The following is a 21,738-nucleotide window of genomic DNA, read 5'->3' as shown; positions in this document are numbered from 1 at the left end:
TACGAGGCTGTCGTCGAGACTTTATGCCATACTAGCTGTTCCTGTGCGACTTCATCCGCATGAAATTATGAAAATTTTATTTTATTGTTTAAATTTGTCAAATTATCAATTTCAAAATGACATGACATGATGACAACCTTGCTTCCTTGATGTTGGCAGCAACTCATGGTCTCTTTCTCATGTTAGAGTTTTTAACCAAAATATTTACCCCCTAAGTTTAATGGTGTTAAAATATATATAGCCTAAAGCGTTACGTGAGTGCAGGGCTTTTTATTAAAAAAAATAATTATTCAAAAATATGTTGTAATTGCTGACATCTTAGGCAACAAAAAGTGTGTTTACGCTTTATTATAATAGTATAGATTTGGGATATCCTTATTCATTTTCATTATCGTTTTTTATCATACTCACTGCTGTGAAAAGACTTTGTCTTGTATGAAGAGGAAATATCCTGTTTATGAGCGTCTCCTCCTTCGTCGATTAATGGTAGCCAACGCATCCGCTATTGCGAATGTCTACGGACAGCGGTCGCTTCGCCATTTCAGCGGATTGATGTGGCCGTTTGCTCGTTTGCCACCTTATGATATAAAAAAAATACATCTTTCATTGGTGTTCAGAATCCTTTACAGGTTTTGTAACAAAACGTAAATCTAAAAAAATTACGATAGAAGTCTTTACCTCTCCCTCTATTATTATCAAGCAGAGAGAAAGAAAAATTGATCTTTACATGAACATTTAATTATAAATATGCGTATTGGAGCCCGGAAATAACATGGATTTAGATCGGTTTCTACAGTGGTAGTGCCCGCTTTAACATCTTAGCACGAATGGGCCGGCACGCCCGGTGGAATACCACGACCACATAGAAGATAGGCGTGAAATGGAAACAATTCCGTGTTTCGTCTGATGAGTGTGGTGCCGGAGGCCTAATTAAAGTCCCTTTCTCTTTACCACCCTTTTCTTATAAAAAGAGGATGGGAAGAGGAAGTGGATTTGACAGTGGAGGAGATGCATAAGAAGAGGAAATATCCTCTTTATGTGCGTCTCATCCTCCGTCTGATAAGGGTAGGCAACGCATCTGCAATTGCGGATGTCTATGGACAGCGGTCACTTCGCCATTTTGGCGATTTCAGGTGGCCGTTTGCTCGTTTGCCACCTTATGTTATTAAAAAAAAAAAGATCGACATTAGATATTAGATCAGCATCGGTTTAATCACGTTTGTGCAACTTCCGGGCAGAGGATATGGTACACCACACTAGTAGGTTCATATTAATTTTCATGTAAATTTATAGCAAAGCAACTATTGATGATTTTAGCTGTAGTAACCATTACAAAACCAAAAAGACTAAAAATGTTACGGTAAAGAAACTTTTTATCCGTAAATATTATCAGATATTGTCCAGAAAAGACAATAGCGATATTAAATAACGTGTTTATTGAATTTACTTACTAAAATAATTAAGCGTTATATATTATAGTTAACTCTTTATTCTCGTCGGGTAGTGTCGGGTACGTGAGCTGTTACCTTATAAGACATGCGACACCAAATTAATTTGCCGTCCAACAAAAAGAGCCCTTAGCAGTGAAAGGAAATAGTTGGGTCGCTTCGCCGGTGACCTTACGTCGTTTGATGAATGGTCGCCCTTCCGCGCCCTCTGTCGTCATCGATAACGAGGTACAGTCGCGAACATTTGCGGTGATCAACTTACAAAAAAGTTGGCTTGTTTTTTACAACCAAACAACCGCCTCTTATAAAACACCATTTAGCTAGAAGTGAGATTTTTAGGACCGGCCTTTTTTCATATAGACATTTGCAAAAGCGTCGTCTTATTAGCTCATCGTTAGTTTCCCTGATTGTACCTTGCCCTTTTGATAGGGCAGAGCCGTGCAATCTGAAACTTGATTTCTTTTATATATAAAATCGGATTTCAAATAAACCTGAAACTAAAGGGTTTTATTAACAAGAGAATGTGTAAAATATCTTTATAGTTTCTATGATTAATTTAATTCAAATGAATATTTCTTTCCTTTTTCCAGTCTCTTTGAACTGTTCCGAACAAAAATAAAACCATAAACACTCGACACTGGCCCAATCCGCTAAAAGAGTGCCATAGACAAGAAACTGATCTTTCCCTTTTTCTAACCAAAACACTTGTTTATTAAATACCAAATTAATTGTTAAAATAATAAAAAACTGTAATGTTATAATATATTTATTTTCATCAAGCACATCACTAATTTAGCCTTCTATTATTGAATGTTTTCAACCCTTATGAGCACGAGAAGCCTGACAGAATTACCCTAAGGAGGGTTGATGAAGTAAAGGTTGCGGTAGCTAGGTGCAAGACATAAACGTATCGATTTGTTATTCAAAAGATACATGCAACTTTTAAATAGATTTTTATAAGTTAACTAACGAAAAAAATACTACATACGAAGCAATTAAAATGTCAATATGAGTCGTAGTTCACAGATATAATAGATACGCTAACAACAGGTGAAATATACTTTAAAATAATTCTTGTATGAGAAAAATTCCTAACATAATAATAACCTTTTCTAACAGAATGTTAACATTAATTTTTTTCTGTCATAAATAAGAAAAAAAGGTGTAAAAAGTAATGGTCTGCAGCTTGAACTTTAACAGCACCCGCTTTTTACGCGGTGGTATAATGTATGGAAATGCATGCTTTTAATGTTAGAATAGTGGAGCTACACTGCAAGCGATTTAGATGTATATATATAAATATAGCGAGCGAGCTCGCGAGATAGATATAGACATAAGCTATAGGATAATAATTATTTATTAATTTAATTAACATTTATAACTATTTTTACATTTAAACTTTTGATTTGGTTTGTTTAAAAAATATATGTAAGATTTGACATATTTGAAACAAAAAAAATTATCTTAAAAATTCATTAAATCTGCAACCTCGTTAATGTCATTGTTAATTAAAGTAATATTTTATTTCTTAGTAGAGAAATAATCTTTACTTTGTACTTTTAAACAATACTCCTTGTAATCAACTATTAACACTTACAACTTGTCTCCCGCTATCACACGCACTCCACCCCGAGTGAATTAGTTACAGCTCAGTGACGTGTGAAGAATCAAACCGCCGTCAGTGTGCCCGCACCTGCTTAGTCCACGCTCACTGCTCGGCCCTACCATTTACATGCAACTTACCCGTATCATTGTGAAAACGTTAACGATTTTGTCGCCTGTCAAATCGCTAGTTCCAACTTGTGAAGTACACGAGAGGAATTTCAATATTGTTTTAAATTCAAGTTGTATGTATAATTTGTTTGTTTTTACATTGACTCGAAACGTGTTTGATTTGGTATGGTATTGGTTTGAGAATGAAGTGAGGTTACCCTTGATTATGTACGTGATCTTTTGTTATGTAACTAGGTGATCTGTTCCTAATCTTCGTAATATTTTAAATACGAAAGTTTAGATGGATGTTTGTAAGAGTTTGTAGCATAAACGGCTAAACAGATTTCGATGAAATTTGGCATACATGTTGAGGATAGTCTGGAAGAACACATAGGCGATGCACTTTTGTTTTTTATTTAATTCCATGCGGATATAATCGCGGGCCAAAACTTGTGATTACATAATGTTGAGATTTTTGTAGTCTCTTAGACTATATTACTGCTTCATTAGTGTCACTTTTGAATTTTTATGTCCAAGCTTGTCCAAGTCCAAGATCATGTAGTAAAGACATAATATTAAGTATGTCTGAATTTAACTATCTTCGAACACCATAAAGAAATAAAACAAATTTCACACAGTTAAACATAATTTATTCCATATTATTTTAAGTATCACAGATCCATTTATTTTTAAAGTCATCACGTTAACAAAAATATATATAAGTATAGTCTACGGCGGTGATGAGTCCCATTTACATAAACATTGGTTAGTACATATACAACGTCTACTGGTTGCAACTGCGATACTATTATATACAATCTATTTACCTTACACATAGATAGGAAATTTAGAACACAATCTAACATTTCCTCTGGGAACTCTGTTGAGGTTGAGACAACAATTCTTATCTCAGGGGCAGTTTAGGTTCAAGTTTCGAAGTACATTATAGTTATAAATAGGACAATAAATGCATTAGAGTCAAGTCTTTCGATTGACAGTGAGAAACAAGAAAACACTAAACTATTTCTAATTACATTAAGCTCTGAACAGTTGCGTAGAATTTAAAACATTATTGCCAAACGAGTCGGTGGCATCGCGAATTTGGCACGTACATCTAATTCTTGAGTTGCGAAAACAAAAAAGTGCGCAAGCGAAGTAAACAAGAACTTAGCAATATATTTCGATTACAAAGAACACTCAAACACTTATAAAAATTAACAAAATAACCATCTGTACACCAACCGTAAGTTGGCATCTCTTTAAAAGACATTAGGCACTATTATTGCTACTATAATATAATTTATATATTCCGTCGCTTATCTACAGCTCGAGTAATATCTATACAAAATAATCTACCACGATTTTACAAAGTTAGGCCGCTGGCCTACGAAACTATTTTCTCTAACAAAACATTTAAACTACGCTTAACTCAACAAAACGTTTTAACTTTCTATTTAAACATGTCTATTCGATAGACTTAGGTCTCTATACATGGTTGCGGGTGAGAGATTCATAACCAGGAGGGTCGGGAGTGCAGTAGGTCTGCAGCGTCGTGGCGGTCCATGTGGCGCAGCGCGGCGGTAAGCGCAGCCGTGGCTCCGGGCGCGCGCTCGCGGCACTCCCACAGCTCCAGGATAGCCTCAGTCGGCGAGCTCTTTGTAGCAAACCACGTTGTGTACCGGTCTACTCCGAGCCGCGACGCCGGGTCCAATATAGCGCACAGCTGCCGCTTTATGCGAGCGCTCAACTTAAAAGGTCCTTCACCCGCACACTCGTTGACGCCCGCTTCGCTCACAGTAACGCTCCGCTTAGCGCTGCCTTCGCTCCCCTCTTCACTCCTACACATCCGTGATTCTATTAAGTTCTCTGTTATATTGAAGCTACGCTGAGATTCTGCACGTGGCGATCGGCCGCGTGGCGAGCGGCTTCGGATATCTTCCAGTGATATTCGGAACATCTGCTTATAAGTTGGGTTGGTTCTTTGACATGCTGAAATACTAAAATCGATGCTGTCGCAATCATGAGTACGTTCTAAAACAAAGCTACAGTGGAGAGCGTTGTAGTTGGAACTCCATACGTGATTGAATGGTATCTCTTGGTAACCGAAGCCCGGTTTGGTTTTCCAACCGGGACTGACGTGCTCCATGTTCAAGCAGAGATTGGAGCCGCCATCCTGGAACAGCAACGTCTTCGGTCTGTCGATGAGCACTCCACCCAACTTCTTCTCCTGTTCCTGGCAGTAGTATGGCGCGCACGGAGTGTCCTCGAACACATAGAGCCTGATGCTGTACTCGCCAGACGTTTCATTGGGTACGGCAGGGGCGTAGATCGCCAGCTGCAGCGCTTTCACCGCCTTACCGTTAAAACTTTCTCCGACCAAAACAAAAGTAGATAATATATCGGTAACTAGGAATATCTTGTCATTATCTAATTGAGTAAATACTGGAGTGTTGATAGTCTCCTGACCGAGGCCGACGACTTTTTTCCACTGGGGCAAAGCGTTGTCGGATTTGGAGTTGTTATGGTCTATAGCGTATAGTGATAGATTCCAGAAGCCATGCTTAAGGCTGGCGCAGTGCGGAATCTGCAGCACCACGGACTTGTTGAGCTGCAGGCGCGGCGGGCCGCACTTCACTACGGGACTTAGTTGCGTGATGCCTGCGGATAAAGAAATCTTATTAACGAAATGAACTGTGGAGTGCGCGAGTACCTTCATTGCGCTCGAGGCTGGTCGGTTACTTTACATAAATTACACCTCTCCAATTTCTTCGTATAATGACACCATGGGTTATGTCGGTATTTTATTTAAACTCGTATTTGATTTAAAAAGGATTTATGCGTTTTCTTTCGGCAATTTACAAAACTTTCGCTTTCTCAATTGCATGTTAAATAAATAGGCTTAATTTAAAACATTGAGCTTACAATAAGAGAAAGATCCGCAATTGTGAAAAATAAGGTTACGACATTTAAACCCGCATGTTCAAAGACACAAAAAGAGACAACATTCCTATTAATTGTAAGTAATTACCTTTTCCTACTCTGAATCTGTATCTGTCATCTTTGACGACAGCGACGTACATTTGTTCGCGGCGGCTCCTACCAAGAGCCCCCTCAGGCACGGAGAGCGCGACCGCGGCAGCCGGCAGCGCGAGCCGCGCGCCAGCGCCAGACACACACAGCGACTGCGACGTGGGTGAGTTCGAGACGAGTTCCGCTAGTTGCAGCGTCACCGACTCATTCGCCGCGTCGTACATAGACCCGGCTGGAACAAAAGTTTTGATTAGTTGCAAAGCCAATTTGAAACTCATAGCGGTGCATTTCAAACTCTAGTGATTACCGAGTAACATCTGTTGAATAAAAAAAATCATTCTAACAGCTAGCTTTTTCAACTATGTTTTCAAAAGTTAACTCACAACTAGTGAAGCAACTGGAGACGGAATGTTCTGATTCGCTGTAGGGTTTACTGTCGTATTCATCGCTCTGTCCCTTGCTGGAAGCGCACGGAGTCACCTGCTGGTCTACCGGGGATGCGTAGCTGTGTACAAAAAGACCCATAAAGTACAAATTAAGTGGAGACATGCGATGTCAAATACCGAGTGTATTTGCTTCGAATGGCGGTTGAATTTTTGAATTTCGAAATTGTTTATCTTTGCGTAGCGTGCAAATTGTTTGATACAATAAGCAATAGATGGTGTAAATGCATATTACATCATACAATTTAAATGTATAATGTACATTGGTAGCTACTGTTAACCACAGCGGTCGTTCACAGTTCACAGTTTCAATAGTGACATGACACGTTGGTTAATGCGGTGTAGATATTAAAACATACTCTACAAATTACTTCATGACCGGAAATTAATACAACCACATTTGTCATAATTTATTTACAGTATGAAAATTGTTATAGAAATTTAAATGGCGTCAAAGCATGAACAACAATAAATTTAACATGACCTTGAACTAAACCTCTATCGATCGACGTCGGTTCGAGACCTATCGAGAACAAATTGGAACAGATAGACAATAAAAGGGAACTCGGTCAATTTCACTTTATTACGGTATCAATTTAGCGACAATATTTGGCTTATTTATTTTGATATCCCACGGCGGTATTCCCACGACTTGAATGGATTCTTGCATGATGAACTAATGTTTTTTTTTTAAATTTAAGACTGCTCTTCTATATGTAACTATAGTCAACGCAAAGGCAGCGTGAGCAATTTAGACACTAAGGAACAATCTCGCTTAAAAACATATCGCAAATAGAACAACTTCAACGTACAAATTAAAGTATGAGGGCTGTTATGTTGCAAATAATTTTATAGTATTGCCATAAAAATATGCGACAGCAGCTGTGAACATACAATTATATGTAACTAGCTTTCGACCGCGACTATATACGCGTTACAAAAAACAAAAAAAAAATAATCCTTGTGTCCCTTCAGACTATGTTCTACATCTATACCTTTCATCGAGATTCGTTCAGCCGTTAAGGCTACAAACATACATCCTAGTAACTTTCGCATTTATAATATTAATACTGGGTTGCTGAAGTTTTCATTTAATTTTATCATTACCTACTGATTCATTAGTGTTAGGTTGAACCAATTTAAAAAAAAGTAAAACTCAAATAACGCAGTTAGGAACCGTTTCAAGAAGTTATGGAAAGAATAAAACTAATAAAAGCTGGAAAACCGACTATAAGTAAAACTGTAGCCAACTAACCTGTTAGTGAGATGCGGTACATCGTAGTGATGCTCGGCCCTGGTGTCGGGTGGGGGGTGTTCGTAGCGCGGCGGCCGGTGCTGCATCAGGTCCGGCGCGAGAGATAGCGATTGCTTCTCTACAGTCGGATACATCTCTGGTTGGAAATCTAAATAAGAAATTGTTAAGATAAACAGCAATGAAAGAGTACCTTTAATAATGAGTCACAAAACGTATCGCTTATAAAGTAATAATGGCTTTCGTCCGCGACTACGTCCGCGTGTAATTAGTAAAACAAAAGTAAGTAGCCTATATGTTCTTCCATACTATTCTCTACATCTGTGCCAAATTTCATCAAGATCTGTTCAGCCGTTTAGGCTCCAAACTCTAACAAACATCCATCCATCCATCTTAACTTTTACATTTATAATATTACTAGCTTTCGCTCGTGACTACGTCCGCGTGGAATTAAAAAAAAAACAAAAGTGAGTAGCCTATGTGTTCTTCCGGACATTCCTCTACATCTATGCCAAATCCGTTCAGCCGTTTAGGCTCCAAACTCTAACAAACATCCATCCATCTAAACATTCGCATTTATAATACTAGTAAGGTTGTAATTATTTTGATGTTAAATTGCATTTACAATTCTAATTCAAATACATTTTAGATCATGAAATTGGGACATTCTTAGCTTTATCATTTAATTGGTCTGTTATTTCATTATTTATTTAAACTAATAATTCTTTATTATAAATAGCTTCCGACCAATTATTGCGATAAGCTTCCACTTCGGTATCATCAAAATTATGTGCGCCAATTGATTGGTACTGAAGCAAATTGGATTATATGCGATACTGTACGAATTAAATTATCCGACCACGCAAATTATGCGAGATAAATTCACTTATGTGTAAATCGACCGAAATTATCAGCGAGTTTAATTCGTCGAAAATGATGGTTTTTACAAATTCCAATAAGAACATTAGATTGTAATTTAATTCCTATATGTCTAACACTTAATTTGACGGATTTTTATAGCAAAACATATATGTTACTAGCACTAAAAGAAAAAAAAACACGTATTTATTTAATTTAGTAGTTTTTTTATTAGTTGTTCGTCACACTGAGCACGATCGAATTTATGGATTAAGGTAAATGTATTCTAATTATTAATTTACTTTTTTATTTTTCTTAGTGTTTTCTGCATAAGTAAAAGTTTTATTTCAACGAAGAAGTGACTTTGTTCTGTTTTTCAATTAAATTTAACATATTGTCTTTGTTCTTACCTGTTCTAGTCATAGTATAGAGTGAGTGATCCCTGGTCTTCCTTTGCAGCAGTTTGTAGACGACAGCAGCGCCTGACAGGAACACCACGACGGCCACCGCGATGCCGATATACAGGGGGATGTCGCTGTGCGCCGCAACTGCACAAAATACAGGATGTTATAAATTAAGACAACAACAATTCAATGTAAATTATATGAATACGTTCTTTTAGTTTTGTTGTATTAGACTGGATAAAATCGTTATTATCTTTCAATGTAAAGAAGGAAAAGGTCCAAAGCAAACTTGTCATAAACTAAGAAACTTGCAGAAGTCTTCAAGTCTGTTGAACAAAAGCTAGCGTGTTATTTCAACGTTAGTTTACTGGCTCGCCTTAAGAAAAAAATGTTTCTTTTTTCCTCGACAAAAGCTTTTCAGAGCCAACAAAGGATAAATTGCAAACTGACATCATCGAACTTTCCCGAAGCATTTTTTAACTAGAATTAATGCATCAATACTATCAGTACATTAAAGTGGAGAAATTGAGAAGCAAAAGGTTAGCGTGGTATGACACGACACATGGACATGTTATGCGATGAGACGATGGGGACATAAACCTGAAAGTGTTAAGAATGAATGTGAATGGCTACAAAGGAAGAGGATGACAGAAGAAAGTATTGATGGATTGTGTGAAAGATATGCTTAAGAAAGGAGTGGATTCAGATATGACGGTTGATAGAGATGTATGGAAGAGCAGCACATACTGTGCCGACCCTCCGTAAGGGATAAGGGCAAGTGGATGAGGACAGTGGATGATGAAAAATGATAAAAGGTATGTAACATTAAGAAGCACCGCGTAATTGCGCGACACCTGTATATGCTTTTAACGGTTTTACGTTTGACTATAAAATTTCAAATATACTTCGACAAAGATATTGCGTCTATAAAATCTAAATAGACTCTCCCTCTATACACTAAGGTGCAGTTTCGTATGTACTGTTCAATTTTAACTACAAGTTTTGTGGATAGTTTTATGCTATACAAATGAAAACGAGCATTAAGTTTCTGGCAGCGGGTCTTAATATTATTTATGTCATCGCGTCCCTTAGTTTACGATACCCGGCGCGCATTTTAACGATAGGGTTATGTGTAATTTTTCAACTTTAAAAGGAGTTGAAATTATGAAAGGTCGGTTATACGTTACAAATATTATAAATAAACAAGATAATGTAGCATCTAGAATGTTATTACTATCAGTAACATAGTTACGAGTCATTGTTTAACTGCTTGAAAAGAGTTAAACTATGACTCATTTGCATTATACAACACTAGCTATACCTCGCGACTTCACCCGCATGAAATTAAAAAATAGCCTATGTTACTTACAGATAAATTACCTTTCTTACGGTGAAAGAATTTTTTAAATCAGCCCAGTAGTTTTTGAGTTATTTTAATACATACAAAAATCCAAAAACACAAATCTTTCCTCTTTATAATATTAGTACAGATAATAAACTAACGTTTGATAAATAAATTCCTTAAGTGAATTGTGTTATTCTTTTTGAGGAAATAAATATTTTTTTAAACCTTAAAAGAGATTAGTGAACTACGCCAGACAACTCCAAAGAATAAAAGAAAAGAGCACACACGTTAGAGTTAGCGAAAACTTAGAGGCTAGAATCAAACGACAGGAGTGTGATTATCCTAAAAAAATAAAAACTCCTTCAATATACGATCATGATGAGATCGTGTACCTGTCTCTCGAGGGTATGGTAACCGAAAAAACGAACATAATCTCCGGCAACGTTCGGTCCCAATGAAGTCATCGTTCGCTCGATAAAACGATAACGATCTCTCGTTGTGAACGTAATTAAAACGGAGCGACACAGCCTCGCAAGCATGTCATATATGATGTGGTGAGAAAATATGGAAGAAAAGGAAAAAATCACGTATTTCATAATCCCGAAAGGATATTTGGATATTGTAGATTTAACTAGTAAGTGCTTTTTCGTTATTTATTTATATAAGTATACACAACAGCTAACTTGGTTACACAATTACATAGGAAAATAGAACAAGTATACACAAAACCGATATATTAGCCAATAGGTGCATAACTACATTATCAGAAACAATTTATTAAAATTAAATTTTAGTTACTAGAGTTAAGTAATTACATAAAGTATAAAGCGCCAAACAAGGTCACGTAATTCACGTATGATATTTTACTACAAGAAAATATATCAATTACATGTTATATTTATATGAAGCTAAATATAAATATAAATTAAATAAAATATTCCAATTGAAAACATGTTATAGTAGTGTAAAAAGCTACCAAAATATACGAGTTCTAGAAACTTAATCCTTAAGAATATTTGAATACTTCATATTTAGAAAATTATCTTTCAAACTAATTTTAGTATTTGTAACATGTAGTAATTTTATTGCTGAAGGTAAATTTTATTAAATAAAAATGATTTACAAGTAGTAATAGTAAATATAGTGACCTAAACAAAAAAAAAACTATCGTATCTACTTATGAATGTGTATATCTACTTATAAATGAATATCCAATCCCAAATATCTATGGCCTCCTAAGTTCTGTTATCGTTGAGGTTTTAAGTCTGGTATAAAAATAAAAAAGCAATGAAACTTTTAGTGAGTGTCCGCAACCTCCTATCAAATTTGATAGCACGTTCGTATCCATAGGCAAGATGCGGTGGCGCAACGCCGCTGTAAAATGTAAGACGCGCCTATAAATCTTCGATATAAATAATATCCAAGTCCCCGCACGTTTTATTATCGAACGATGTTTGTAATTCAATAAATCATTTAACATCCGCTACTTCGTACGTTACGCGGGGCCTCGTAAACGTGAATGTTAGGGTATTAATTCGCGCACGATACGTACTGGAGGGATTACCAGGGTCGGGGTATTTACTGGGACAGACTTAAAGCGGTCCTAATACTCACTATTTTAATCCTCAAAATACTGTGTTTAACTGCTTAAATAATACGTACAATATTGAAAGTATTTGTAAAGGAAGTTAGTAAGTTTATTAAAATCGAAAAAAATGCTTTTCATATTGCTTGATATTTGATTGAATTGACACGGTCACTGCGTAACAGGCCGATATCGGCCTGACGTGGTACTTAAGCTGGTGCGGACGAAGAAAACTATGTCCCACTTGCTAATGCGAAACGGTTTTCTCAGGTGTATACATTATCTTTCCATAAAGTTATAGCAATTTAATCTGTCTAGTGATGGTGGGTCTAAAAAGACCTGTCACTCACTGGCGGAAATGTCATTGGGGGCGCATTTCGGCCTGCCGCACCAGATGAAGAATTATGATTTTACTTGCCGCAAACGTGCTAGACTTTGTTGGTATAACAAACTAAAGACAACTAACAATATGTATAAAATGGTGTGTTACTTAAAACGCTTAACAGTTTAACCCCCATAAATATTCTCCAACGACCCCTTAGCAGTATTGTTGAAATTTGTACTCTGCAAACATTTGTCAGTGCCAGCCGTACATCCGAGGCCGTTGCAGTGAGATTGCAGATACGAAATCCAATCGAAATATACAAACCCTTGTACCGCTGGCCATAACGTGGTAGGAGGCCTTTACGAATTAAATTCTACAATCGCATAGGATATGGGAATGTCGCTCTTAATGTAGTTTGATTTAATGGTTATAGCCGCGTGGTGTCAGATGGGATATGTGGATGGAGTTTGCGATCACCCGCTGCGTTCACTCGGCGAAATCACAACAAATCATTCACGGAGCCCACCTTCGATAATGAGAACTGCATCGCATATCCCCTTCCCCTTGCGTTTTTTGTTTGTTATGGCCTCGGTAAAAAGTCAAGTTCTTGACAGATGTTATTGCTAGGACTTGTATGGTGTTTATCACCATTTGAACGATTTGAGCATGAATTGTAAATTTTTTTTTTATTTATTCTGGTTACCATATTTATGTATAACGTTGTAGTTTTTATACAGAAGGTTACAAACGTTACAACGGCTATCATTTTTATTTAAATTTAATATCTAAGTTTAATTTATTTGCAGATAATTCCCAGTTGACGAATGTGTAAGGTTATTATAAGATTTAGTATGTTTCGAACTAGATTTTGTTACTTTGAAATTTTCACATAAAACTGCAATAAGAGAAATTTAAAATGTAGATTAAATTAAACCACTATAAGACAGGAACCGTCCAATTTAAATACCTCATTCAGACCGTTACTTGTAGTTTCAATTCTACGCCGTTTACATCTTTAAACTAACATTATTCGAATGTTTAAGTAACAAAAGATGAAAAGCCGCTATAAAATTTCACCATTTCCCCTTTGTATGTAGGCAATTAGGCTAATGAAGTGCCCGCTCGCCCCACCAGTGAATGGCCTTTAAAGCGTTCTTCGCATTCACCGCTCACCTTTCATGTAGGTAATTTACTGATGCTCTATATCCTAGCTTCAGTACAAGCTTTACTTGTATTAGATACGAGTGAACTGCGGACGGTCTGCCGGCAGTTTTTCCGCGATCGATATCCCCTCGAGCGGACTGTAATAGACCTTTACGTACATTTTTATGCGGTATTTAAAAAAAATATGAGTTCATTGACAACAGAATTACATTTTAATCTAGTTAGATTACTACAACACATTACAGAAAAACAGAAGGTAAGATTAAATTGAACTATGCAAATATTCATGAAAGTTTTTAGAATCTCACCAATGTTATAAATGCGAAAGTTCGATGCATCGATGTTTGTTAGAGTTTGTAGCCTAAACAAATGAACGAATATCAATTAAATTTGTCATAGATTTAGAGGATAGTCTGGAAGGAAACATACGCTACTTACTTTTGTTTATTTTTATACCACGCGTTCGGAATTGCAGACGAGAGCTAATGTTTAATGAAACTTAAATGTGTTATAAAATGGGCAAGTTACCGTTTTAGTGATAATTTATTTTACTAGAATATGAAGGCAGAAAAATACGAGAGAATAAACAATATTCTTTGATATACAAACAATAATTTATCAGGGAACAAGAGAAAATTGAAAAACGATAAGCAATAAATAACAATCAGCGTGTACGAGGAGATAAACAAAGGCAATCTATAGGCAAATATGACGGAGATTGCAGATTTATTTAGCGTAAAAAGCGAAAGTGTTTGCAAGCGGGAAGAATTCGTCGAGTTAAGCGAACAACACGACACAGCCTGCGGTTATTTATCAAGCGTTCGATAAACAGCAAAGGAAATTGAATCCGAATCAACGGCAACCACAAAAATGATTTATTGGCTTTATAAACTAAATATTGACTGATCATTTTCATATTCCATTTAGAATATTGGATCGGGACCGCCGAGGGAGCCCGCTTGCACGTTTCCAGCTGTTATGGTACACGTTATAAATGTTTAATTGTTTTGTTGTTCCTGCTACGGCTATCAATAACGAAGATTTATTATATAGCTCTTAAAATACAAAGCGTTATCTTTATGATATCAAAAATTGTCTATATTTTTGCTTTTAATTTTGACAAGACAACAAAAGACTCTTAGAGCGGGCACCTGTTGTGCGATTGTCGATTGTTTCGCAGCCAATTCAACTCTTTAGTTGCATAGGAATCAAAGCGCAACTAAACAGTTCTCGGATAGTTTAGTCAAAGGTTTGCGAACGCTCTTAACTATCAAGATTATTACTAAAATCTTTCAGTCCTCTTTGAGTCTTGCGATTTGTAAATTAACGTCACTGATTTCATACACGAACACAACAGAGATTTAAAGATAAAACCAATGTATCCAATTTTGAGCAGAAAACATTAAGATATGAAATGTAAGTTACAAAGTATAAGTACTGTCATAAAATTTTAGTTCGTCGTCTAAATTTAGACGATATGACACGACCCAGATGGTCACGGCCCCCGATTTTAGTATCTTTCAAATCTTTTCAAGGCGTCCACTCACTTTTGACCCTTGATATTACACGTCGTCCTGTTCTAGGAGAGTAAAGGTGTCGTAGGTCACTGAATACTGGTAGGTTATGACAGCCGATAGCCTGTTATACAACGAGCCATGTTACATTTCATAGTTATGGGCGCGGAAAAGGAAGTGTATATTTTTAGTCTGTGGGCATCTGGTTGCCGAATACGTGTGTTCATAGAATCAGCTTAATTAACATGTCCCCGGTTTCATAACTAGAGAATCCCGTGTCGTGCGACAGCGAATCATAAAGCTTAAGGTTGAGTTTAAAAGTTTCTCCATTCTATTTGTGTGTTGTTGGTGTTACAAAAATGACATTTCACTTAAATTAATGCGCGGGGACGTGTTACAGGAAATATAGGTGTGATAAAATTGTAAGGTTTATGAGACGTCATCACGTTGGAATTTCAGCAGCTGTGGCTTACTGATTGGACCACCTGATGTTACTGAGACGTTTGGATGAGTTCAAAGGACAACATAACCTTAATGGAGCTGTCGCATGAAGTGTAAACATTAATAGAGTGCAAATCTTATAGACGGGACATAGTTTGATCTTGTCTAGAGCTTTGACTCTACAAGGTAAACAGTATATTACTAGTGTTAGAGATTAACAACATGACATAATTTTAACAACGTAACAAACTCAAACTCTGGCCACTGCCTTCCGCTGGAATGGCGCGCTTTCATACATCATTCATACATCTGAAGACATTGACAGCTGTCATAGGGCCAGGACGTCTGTCGATGATCTAGGGTTGAGCCGATTTTTGACCGACTTCCGAAAAGAAGGAGGTACTCAATTCGTCTGTATTACTGTCACTAGATTACGCTTGAGTTTGAAAGTTAATTATAATACATTATCAATCACTACTGTTTTAAAAAGAAAGAAAAAAACGGAATAGTCGTGTCACGAAAATATTAACATAGAAAGTATCCTTTCAAACCTGTCTATAGTTAATTCATAGGATCCGGTTTCTAACATGGGTCCACCTAATTACTGTACTCCACTATGTTTTTTGTAACAAAATAATGTCCAATATCAGATGAAATAACTAAATAAAATCCGTTGATGTTTCCTAAAAGCATTTAACACATTGGTGTAAATTTATCGTAAGTGGTCTCGATTCTATATCAGAGATCAAACGCTCCACATGAAGGCTCCAAGCCTACGTGAGCAGAAACAGAACGCCGCGCTTAAACTGTACTCTTTTAATGAGGAACTATTTTAATAAACTCTTCAATATGACTTAGTAAGCAATTTGATCTTTACACGTTGATGCAGTTTAATTTACGCTTAAATTCGGACAAAAACATAGACAGTTAAAGATTGACTGAAGTATACATTGCTACGTAGAATTAACTACCGTCAGATTTATCCAGTCTATTACAACTCTAAATGTAAGGCAATGGAAGAATTGTCTTGCACTTTGTTTGCTCATTATTGCATCTAAATGTTTATCCAACAATTCACATGTTCCAGTCATGGCTGATCTAATCAGTCTATAGTTATCAAAGTCCTTACCTCCATGCACGCCGCAATAATCTCCGACGCAGTCAGCGTGCTGCGTGTGTGCGCCAGCGCAGGGCGTGTCTCCAGCACACGCACGGCGCCTCGTCTGCCTGCAGTCAGCTCCACACACCGACCATTCAGACCATGCGCCCCAACGACCAGGCAACGCTGCAAGAACATTCCACTTTAGAGATGACGTCATTAACTCTAGCATGTTAGCATCAAATAAATAAATAGACTAGATATAATTAACAATTCTTTTTCACCGGTAACTTCTTTGAAAGGTACCATGTTAGTTGTCAAGTTTAGTGCCACCTCATGATTATATTGACACGTTATAAAACATTTTACAAAATAAACTCCATCTTTTGTTATAAAATAAACTAAATAGTATCACAAAATAAAATGTAAACATTTAAATATTATTTAGTGACACCTAACAGCAAATAAAATGCAATTATTATATTGACATTTGGTTTTATATGTAGATCTATCAATATATGCCTCTTGCAATTGACGCTTCCTCTATACATACTTTGAATCTCTTTGTCAACAGCTGTTGTGATTGTCGATTGTTTCGCCCATTCAACTGTTTGGCATAAAATCGAGTAGTGTGCGCGTCTCCATAAGCTCATTTTAAAATATACTACAGCCGCATCTTACAGAGTTAATAAACATAGAATATAACAGCTACGAAGTATATTTAGCTACGGACTGTTGCATAATCCATTTGCAGTTGCAAAAAAATATCAGTTTCTGTTCCTGTTCCTAACAATAACTCGGGCGTGGTGAATTGAATCGTTGTACCGGTGATCCCGTGTAATTATTACTGTCATATAACATGCAATCGAGACATTTTAAGATTCGATACGTATTATAACACTAGCATGAATACGTTGCAAAAACCATTTTTGGCATAAGAAAATTGGGCCATTTAGGAGTTCAAACTCACTATGATCTAAGACACAATTTAAAAACATATACTAGGAGTGAATAGATTTGATACTCGTACAAAACAGATTAAAAATATGTAGAATAAGCATAATTGATATTTCACTTAAAACATTTTTAGCATAATCTCTAGCGCCACCTGGTTTCATTTAGTCTAAATCACAAACAAAGAACTAATTCAAACACAGACGCGTCTCGGCTTGTCAATTATTGAGATATTACCGAATAAAGAAGTTACCGGTGAATATAGTTTTTCTCTATGTCTAGTCTATATTAATTAAATGTCTTTGACTCGTATGGAATTTCTCATAAATCAAACAGACATTGCTATCTACAAGCATTAAATTCGATATCTTGGACATATCTTAGCTTTGTAATAAGCTACTGGTTGCATCGTTAGTGTCAGAATTCTTAATTAAATTACCAACGTTTCCAGATAAAATTATAAAATTAATAAACAACCTTATCATGATTAAAGTGTTAAAAGGAAGAAACGTATTTGTTTTCAAAGAGGGGGAATTAAATTTAATCACCACAAAACACACCTCATTTTTATCATAAATTGTTACAACGAATATAATCGTAAACATGCGCCCACTGGGGACGTTTAATTTTATACGTATTTAGAAATTACGCTAATAATGTAGAGGTTAGTGAGGACAAGATTCTTAATTATTGTTTATTGATAACCAATTAACATTTTTATGATTTAATCATGGATATAAACAGCTTGTAGGGGCCTAACATTTATTATAAAGTATATTATTAACTCAGTAATTAAGAGATACAAGCACTAAGGTTTAATGAAAGTTAGATAGATATTCTGTTAGTACCTTTAACTTTTTAATATTATGAAATTTAAGAATGATTGAATTTGATTGAAAAATTATGAAAAAAAATCATACAAAATATGAATTGATGCCATAAATAATTAGATCTGCGTATTAAAGTAAATAATACAATATCTATTTTAATCAACAATATATAAATGCAAATGTTTAGATAGATGGATGCATGTTTGTAGCCTAAATGGCTGACTGAATCGTTGAAATTTGGTATGGATGTAGAGGATAGTTTGAAAGGCAATTCAATTTTGTTTTTTTTTTATTCCACGCTTTCGGAGGCACGGGCGAAAGCTAGTAAAATATAAAGCCATAATACTTAGGCATTGCCAAGGGAGGAAGGAAAGGTCAGCTGCCCCTTTAGAGACTCCAAAAATGTGAAATAAATTTAAAAATACAATAAATAAAACCGTGTTAACAATATCTGCCTTCCTTCACTACTAGACCTGGCCTAAAACATTGAGTGCCGATAACCATGCCACATCGTGGGAGATATAGAATTAAACTCGATAACTCTTTTTTGTAAAACAACATAAAGCGATATGTTAAAACCAATTATAAAATAGTCGTTACTAATCCAATATCTAATTATACGACGATACCGGTCGCAATCGCCCTATAAATTGAAATTAAAACACGCCGCCAAGATGGTAACTGCCCTTACATGCCGTTGGAGAATAAATCACAATATTTTTTTTATACAAAAGAAATAATAGTGCCGTGACTCCGTACCGACTTATCGCGTGGTCCAATCGACAAGCGATGACGGCTCCTTCGTTTTGTATATAACTGTTTTATACCTTGATATAAATGATTTATAAGAAAACGAACTTAAACACGCAGCTTACATAACTGTTTTAGACCTAAGTTGGAATTAAATAAATACCCGAAATACAAAGTAAAAAGTTAGGTTGAATGATTTATTACAATCGATTGACTTGAGTTGCTTTTTCTTAATAAATCGGATTAAATGTTGGTAACTGGTTTTGGTAACATATTAGTCAAATTATATACAAGTTAAGGTAAAAAGAGAATAAAAGGTGGAATAAATTATCCCTTAGTCGATCATTAAAATGTAATGTGCTCGCCTCCTGTCGTGTTGGTCCAAATAAACAACTTTTCTTTTGTTGGTAGACTAATTAATGTGAGGATTACAAAGATAGGTTTTTTCCATGTTTAACAAGCAAAAAATAATAGTAATCTAAATAATAAAATGTTATTACTTTGAAAGCGACCTATCTTTGGTTTAAATTCGAACTGTGGCACTCTATGACATGTTAGGTAAGTTTTTACACACCCATACAATATTAAAAAGTTCAAAATGATGACTATGCTATCCACTGAAGCATGCCGCATCATAAAAATCCAACTCATAAGCTACTAACTATCTAGTTAATAATAAATAAACGTTTCAAAGCTTACTAATGAATACTTAATGTTCCATAACTTACACCACACATGCTCTCCTGCGCATGTGTGGGTGTTACCATATTTAACTGTGCATGTGTGCATCATTTCTTATTAATTAATGTGCACACATAAATCAGTCGAGGTTCGTTAGAGTAGGAACAACGTGAGGACTTTCACATTCTTTATTTTTTTGTCTCATGCTCAAAAGTTTTCAAAGTATGAAGTAAATCATAAATAAATTAATTCTCATCTGCGGCATCCGCTTATAAAAACTTTATTTCATTGTTTACAACATATACTGTCTACTGTTGTTACTGTTGTTGTTGTTGTTATTTTTCTATGTATGTCGTGTAAACCTATAATTAGGACAAATTATCTGCATGTTACTTATTGTATTGTGTAAAAATGTATGTGTTATAATTTTGTCCTGTTGGTTTATCTTAATAAATAAATAAATAAATAAATAAATTTACATTTGTCAAATTTTCAATTGCTTCCTTGATGTTGGCAGCTTGTAGTTTATCGTCTCTTTCCCATATTAAGGTTCTTTTAACTTATTTACCTCCTAAGTTTAATAGTTTAATTAAGCGTGTCGTATAGGACTTTTAACTACTGAAAGGATTGTTTAAAAATACGCTATGATTGCTGACATCTTACGTCACGGAGTGTGTGTTTACGCTTTATTATATTAGTATAGATTATAGAAGACTTTTAAGGAGATACTAAGGATTCAATGCTTTTAAATTCACATGTTCTTTGTGATCACATATTCTTAATGCTTTATAGTATTAATATTATGTATCAAAAGCCAAAGAAGTGGCATAAAATAGTTAAATAATCGATTATATTTCCATTTGTGTAACAACAATTACCCGCGCGTTGCCTCAAGCGGCGCCATGTTGTGATGCGGTCGTTTGCCGCGGACTATCCTTGCTTACTTATTTTCTTGGACACTAAAGTATTTAATTTGCAACGTTCACTGCTTTACAAAGACAAGTTCAAATAGTGTCATAAAATCTGTAATACAAAAGGTAATTTCAGTGCTATTTCTGGGTACTAAAGATTGGACGACTTTTACAAAATTCTTTCTAAACATGTCATTAACAAAATATGTATGACTAGATGTTGCTCGGGACTTCGGCCATGTGGAATTAAAAGATTTTAAAAAAATATAGCCTATGTTACTCAGTGATACCGTAGCTTGACGGTGAAAGAATTATTGAAATCGGACCTGTAGAGTTATTTTAACACACAAACATATAAATCTTTCCTCTTTATAATATTAGTTACTAGCTTTCGCTCGCAACCCCGCCCGTATAGAATTAAAAAAAAAAAAACAAAATTGAGTAACCTATGTGTTCTTCCAGGCTATCCTCTACATGTATAAAAAATTCCATCGAAATCCGTCCAGCCGTTAAAGCAAACAAACATCGATACATCCATCCATCTAAACTTTCGCATTTATAACATTAGTATGATAGAAGCATGCTCTCGAAGCATTTTTTTTTTTGAGTTTAAGAATTTTGTTTGTTGATTTTCTACATGAGGTTGTAATAAATGATATTACAAACATTTCTAATGCAATAAATCCTTTCGTATTCGACTCTCGTTTGCTGTCATTTGATAGTATTCCGATATGTTCGTTCCAGACAGTACTGGGGCCACAGCCTCGTCGACATGTGTTACCAATTAGTACGAACAAAGACGCCACGCTCAAACCGACGATTGCGTTTTATTGTCTATCATGTCCTAGCACATCTGTTACTTATCTGATATCGATGGACTTGATTCTCTCTTTTACTGATTATTTAATAATAATAATAATAATAATAATAATAATAAATCTTTATTTCAAGAAAATCTCATATTTTGTTAGTAAAAAAAAAAAAAAAAAAA

At 35.5% G+C, this 21,738-nt stretch overlaps 1 protein-coding gene across 2 annotated transcripts in view; it reads right to left on the bottom strand.

Annotated features, from left to right (window-relative positions):
• Nucleotides 1-3,814: 3,814 nt before the first annotated feature.
• The window catches only part of LOC106101935 (netrin receptor UNC5C-like), a 93,429-nt gene continuing 75,505 nt past the window's right edge, over nucleotides 3,815-21,738 (bottom strand). For both annotated transcript variants that reach the window (XM_013281332.1, XM_013281323.1), the window contains exons 7-12: nucleotides 16,652-16,807; nucleotides 9,155-9,292; nucleotides 7,890-8,037; nucleotides 6,575-6,696; nucleotides 6,190-6,423; nucleotides 3,815-5,819 (exon numbers count right to left, since the gene is read on the bottom strand). In XM_013281332.1, coding sequence (XP_013136786.1) covers nucleotides 4,672-5,819; nucleotides 6,190-6,423; nucleotides 6,575-6,696; nucleotides 7,890-8,037; nucleotides 9,155-9,292; nucleotides 16,652-16,807 — 1,946 coding nt within the window. In that variant the 3' untranslated portion in view covers nucleotides 3,815-4,671. The remainder of the gene's footprint in view (nucleotides 5,820-6,189; nucleotides 6,424-6,574; nucleotides 6,697-7,889; nucleotides 8,038-9,154; nucleotides 9,293-16,651; nucleotides 16,808-21,738) is intronic.

Source organism: Papilio polytes, unplaced genomic scaffold (genome assembly GCF_000836215.1).
Source record: "Papilio polytes unplaced genomic scaffold, Ppol_1.0 DF824303.1, whole genome shotgun sequence".
Lineage (NCBI taxonomy): Eukaryota > Metazoa > Arthropoda > Insecta > Lepidoptera > Papilionidae > Papilio > Papilio polytes.
Note: the sequence above shows the minus strand (reverse complement) of the source record. Positions and strands in the feature narration are given on the sequence as shown.